At 35.2% G+C, this 5749-nt stretch overlaps 1 protein-coding gene across 1 annotated transcript in view; it reads left to right on the forward strand.

Annotated features, from left to right (window-relative positions):
* The window catches only part of LOC106875832 (TBC1 domain family member 31), a 46957-nt gene extending 41658 nt beyond the window's left edge, over positions 1-5299 (forward strand). Inside the window, exons 19-22 of the mRNA XM_014924117.2 lie at positions 521-652; positions 1452-1560; positions 2340-2402; positions 4183-5299. Of these exons, the coding sequence (XP_014779603.1) occupies positions 521-652; positions 1452-1560; positions 2340-2402; positions 4183-4298 (420 nt within the window). The 3' untranslated portion in view covers positions 4299-5299. The remainder of the gene's footprint in view (positions 1-520; positions 653-1451; positions 1561-2339; positions 2403-4182) is intronic.
* Positions 5300-5749: the final 450 nt, after the last annotated feature.

Raw genomic sequence — 5749 nt, forward strand, 5'->3', positions numbered from 1 at the left:
TATATATATATATATATATATATATATATATATATATATATGTATATATACATATATATATGTATATATTTATATGTGTCTGTGTTTGTCCCCCTGCCATTACTTGACAACTGATGCTGGTGTGTTTATATCCCCATAACTTAGCGATTCGGCAAAAGAGTCTGATAGAATAAGTACTGAGCTTACAAGGAATTTCTTCAACTAAAACCCTTTAAGGCAGTAGCCCAGCATAGCTGCAGGCAAACGACTGAAACAAGTAAAAGAATAAAAAAGAAAAGGAAATGTGAACAATATAGAAGTCTCACTGGTAAGAACAAAGCTTCTAAACATGGATGGAGATGGTAGCTCATTTGTAATGACCTCAGATATGGGTTCATGTCCCACAAGTAGCCTTTGACATTTTTTCCTATCTGAGAGGGTTTTCAACCCAATATTCGACATGCTATTATTTATTGCTTTATCTGCTCTGAGATCCACCATTAAAATGTTTGTATAATATTTTTCTGATAATATTTTTTAGGAGACACTGCGAGAATATATTCAGACTTCTAATGCACTCAAGTCTGATGAAGAAATCTCTAAGAAACATGCTGAACTTGAGTCAAGAATTATGGAGTGTATGATTGAGTTATTAGGAGATAAAAGACACCAGGTAATAAGGATTTCTAATATAGGCATTAAGCCACATGTTTGGGTGGGAGAAGCATAAAGTTGATTAAAAATTGCTCCCAGTGGGTAGTATTATATACATACATACATACATACATACATACATACATACACACACACACACATACACATACGCATACACACATACCATACTTAAACATCTAATGCAATTATTGTTACAATTAATGTGGTCACAGTACGACTAAGTAGGTAACAAATGTTGTTTTTTTTTGTCTTGCAAGTACTTGGTGACCCTGTCAGTGCAGGTGCCACTTAAAAGCACCCAGTCCACACTGTAAAGCGGTTGGTGTTCGAAAGGGCATCCAGCTGTAAAAGCCTTGCCTAAACTGACCTCGTCTGTGCTTGTGCCATGTAAAAAGCACATAAAAGGTCTACTCTGCTGAGAGGAGATAGGTGGTTAAAGTTGGTAAAAGAGAGAGATGTTGAAAATGATGTGTCTTGGTATATCTTCAAGTTAAAGGTAGATGAATATGAGTGAAATGGTTCTGAGGATTGGATAGGGTGAATGGATAGGTAAGTTTGTGAGAGTGGGAAATGGAAGGGAAGAAGGCAGTGTAGTGAGTGAACACAGGTGGAGGACAGGGTGTAGATATAATTAAAACTATGACTTTAATACATGGTCTCTACACATTGGCTTTTGGGTGTAATTTTCATTTTTGTCCATGAAATAATGTACAGAGTCAAATTAAGTTGCAATACTATATTCAAAAAACATTTATTTATAAACCAAATATTGTTATTATTTTTTCCTCATATTTTAGGAGATTGTATCTGAGAAAGTACGTAAGGATATTCTTCGTAATTCTTCTAAACTTATCCCAGCAGATATTGAGAAATGTGATATTGAAACAGAAAAAGAAAATCAGCCAGGTAATTTTATTCAAGTAAAATGACCTACTAGCTTGTTATGAATGAATGTTTGATTATCCTTTTTAAATTTTTTAAGTTAAAGAATTAAAATATTAAATGATTGATTAAATGTTCCAATCACAACACTATCTAAATGTTTTTAATCAAGACATCAAGGCTTCTGCATGGTCACCTGATTTGCTAGAAACAGTAGCCAAATATCTCATATTACAACCTAAATGAAGGGAAGGATGCATTGGACAATGTAATTTTAGATAACTATATTCCATAAAAAAATTAATAAAAGGTAAAAAACACAGGCTGGTGACATATATTTGCTCAATCAGGATTGACTTTTGTGCTCAACCAATTCCTATAAATTTCTGAAGCTCACTACATTTAGCTGGCATTAATTAAAAATCTGTAATGACCCAGAACAAATACCACAAGGCATCTTGTCTAACACTCTGATGTTTCTCTTATCCATGTGATTGCCTTAATCTATCACCTAATTAAACACAAACACTTGGTCATTAAGGTGCCATTAGCAGAGTTCAATGCTGTTGCAATTATTCCAGCCTTGCCTCTAGTATGAAGATAACTTCACTTCCATCCTCCCACTCATCTCAGAGGCCCTAAAAAGTGGATGTCATGGCTGCTCTTGTCCCTCCAATTTAAAACAACAAAGAAAAAAGCATGTTTGATCTGTGATCTTTCCTTAAACATTTTCCATACAACTAATCCATCTAACTTCACAATTTGAACAATTGAATTGTTGTTTGCTATTATTTTCTCTGCAGATAATACCTATGACATAGACAAGGACAAAGGTCTTGATGAATCATTGGATATAACTCCAAACTGTAAGCATAATAATCATTTCTTATTAACTTATAAATCTCAGTTAATGTTCAGAAAAATTTTAATAGTCTTGGTCCCAAGCCCATGCTGGATTATCAATTTTGCCAAATTAAAAATGGTCATGCAATAGTAATTCAGAGTAAATTCTCAGAAGATGACTAGTAACTGTAGTTAAAAACTGTGTGTACGCTCGGCAAGTGTGTGCGTGCGTGCGTGCGTGCATGTGTGTTTGTGTCTGTTTATGGAAATGCATGTGGCGAGTTGCTTCCCTTTATCTAGCAACCATAACTTTGCACAAAGTAACAGACTGTTAACAACGTAAATATCGCTGAGGCCTCTGAAGACTGCACCTCGGCTTAGCCACAGCCCAATGATGAAATCAGTAAAAGAATGTATTGAGTTTTCTTTCTAATTAGACAAAAGAGAAAGAAAAGTAACTAATCATCCCAATATTTGTATGCTCATTGCTATTAAACATTTGTTGTTTTGAAACTAAACAAAAGGTTGCATTTATGTCAAATAACTAAATAAATAAATAAAAAAACCCTCGAAGTCATTTGCTGTTGGTTGATGGTACCTGTAAAAGAAGTGGTTAGGTTACCTCTTTGGATAATGCCTAGTCAGTGATATACTGCAAGCCATTGTCTCTTCAACTCTATTGATTCTTTCAGTGCACTACCTTTTTGTATTTCCTTTTAGTATGCTTTTGGCATTTAATTCACCCCATTCTCATCTGTATAATAAGGAATAGATAAACGCACAGTGTTTCACTATTAATTCAAACTCATCATGATGGTAGTGAAACCTCTCAGATTATAAAATATATATTAGCGACAGAGGCAGTGTTAATACTCAGAGGTAATGTTTATCCCCACTTATATATATATTCTAGCAGAACATCCACATTTAAGTGAGGTTAAATATTCTTTTCTACTCTAGTCACAGAATACTCTAGAAATTTTGGGGGAGATGGCCAATTGATTAGACCAACCCCAGTATGCAACTGGTACTTAATTTATTAACCCTGAAAAGATGAAAGGCAAAGTCGACCTCAGCGGAATTTGAACTCAGAACGTAAAGACAAACGTAATACGCTAAGCATTTCGCTCGGTGTGCTAACATTTCTTTCCAGCTCACCACCTTAGCAAGGATAACTATTACCTCTCAGATTGCATAAGTTAAAAGCTGGAATCCAATGAGAGTTGTGGTGGTTTGCAGCAGTAAAAATTGCATTTAAATGGTTAAACTTGCTCTGAATTCAATAAATTTTAACATGCCATAGGCACAAATGTGACTATGTGGTTAACAAGGTTGCTTCTCTACCTCATGGTTCAGGGTTCAGTCCCACAGCATGGCACCTTGGCAAGTATCTTCTATTCTTCTATGTATAGCCTTGGATTTAATACCTTAGATTTGGTAAACGAGAACTGAATGAAGTCCATCATGTGTGTGTATCCTTGATTTGACATTGTATGACAATAATAAAATGATTGTCATTGTCATACAAGCAGTGTCATTCATTTCCATTATTCTGCAAGAACATGTCTAGCCATGGGAAATATCACCTTACCTGGAAACAAGTGAGGGTTGGTGACAGGAAGGGCATCCAGCCTAGGAATTCTGCCTCAATAAACTCTGACTCATGCAAGCATGGAAAAGTGGACGTTAAAATGATAATGATAACAATGATGATGATAGTGATGATACATTGTTTATGAAATTTTATAAATTATTTGATTTGTATATCGTGGTAATTTTGGTTTATGTTGAATGTACTTTCAGTTTGCTTCAGCAAAGAAAGACACCGAATACAGACTGAAACAAAGTTTATGAATGAAATTCGTCAGCTGCGACAACGTTTGGCCAGAGAGAGTTACCAACAGAAACCACCATCATAACATCAACACGTTACTAAGATATTCTGACAAGCTTTTCTCTCAGATACTTCTTGAGGAATAATGGGTTTACGAATGCAAGTTTGTGCTTGAGCATCATTGTATATGACAGAACCAACTGCTCATTTGTGTAGTTTAGGTTGCTGCCATTGTCATTAAGTAGCTTCAAATAAGTCTGCTTGAACAGTGTGGATACTTAGATGTAAATAATAGAGATTGTTTGCTGGAGAGCTCTGCATCATACATGCTGTCATTAGTGTTACTGAGTTTATATACATACATACTTACATACATATATATATATGTATATTTGTGTGTGTGTTAACATTCACACTCACTGCTGGAAATTTATTACCTGTGAAAAGTTTTTTACATACATAAGTTAAAAGCTGGAATTCAATGAGAGCAGTGGTGGTTTGCAGCAGTAAAAATTGCCTTTATTGGCAATGTTTAAAGTTTCTGAGGTTTGTACACCATTGGCAAAGGAACTCTAGATGTTTGGGACAAAGTCCTTTTTTAAGAAGAGAGAAAAAGATTATACTTTTTTCTCTTTGTCTGTAGTCCATGCAAGTTTGGACATTGTGTACACAAAGGACAAAACAGCCTTTTCTCTCTTTCCCCAAAGAACGTTGTAGGAAACACTGGATATTCTTCACCCCAGTGGCATTTGAACTTCAAGTGTTGCATCCCATCAAAAAGGGCACCAAAGAATAATAGATCGAAGAGGAGGAGGAGGACAATGGCATAAATATATTTTAATTTTTAACTACATATTTTATCTGTTTTACTTATGAATTGGCTTTGTATATGCTTATATTTATTTATATTGAGTATTACATAATAAACACATGAAATAATAATACGTACCTGATTTTTAATTATAAGTTAGGGTTGTAATATATAACTAAATACTTTTTATTTTAGCTCATCAAAAATGAATTAAATCTACATCTTCTAACATAGTTTCTTTTTCTAATAAATTTCTTTAAATGATTTTATGATAATATGTTCGTTTCTGTTAAAATTTTTCTTTAAATTTTCAAGTGTTGACTTGTTTGTATCCAGTGTCCCCTGTCTGAATCTTGTGCCAGTGGCACATAAAAAGCACCATTCGAATGTAGCCGATGCCAGTACCCACTGATTGGCTCGCATGCCGGTGACACATAAAAAGCACCCACTACACTCTCGGAGTGGTTGACGTTAGGAAGGGCATCCAGCTATAGAAACATTGCCAGATCAGATTGGAGCCTGGTGCAGCCACTAGCTCTCCAAACCTCAGTCAAACTACCCAACCCATGCCAGTATGGAAAACAGACGTTAAACAATGATGATGATGATGATGATGATGGGGCCTTTTGACCTTGTGCCCTCCCTTCAAGAAATTCCTGGGACTGCACCTGGAAATATGCCCTGTGCATTATATGACATGCAGAACAGGCAAAGGGTCAAACAAC

The sequence above is a fragment of the Octopus bimaculoides genome, chromosome 1 (genome assembly GCF_001194135.2).
Source record: "Octopus bimaculoides isolate UCB-OBI-ISO-001 chromosome 1, ASM119413v2, whole genome shotgun sequence".
Taxonomy (NCBI): domain Eukaryota; kingdom Metazoa; phylum Mollusca; class Cephalopoda; order Octopoda; family Octopodidae; genus Octopus; species Octopus bimaculoides.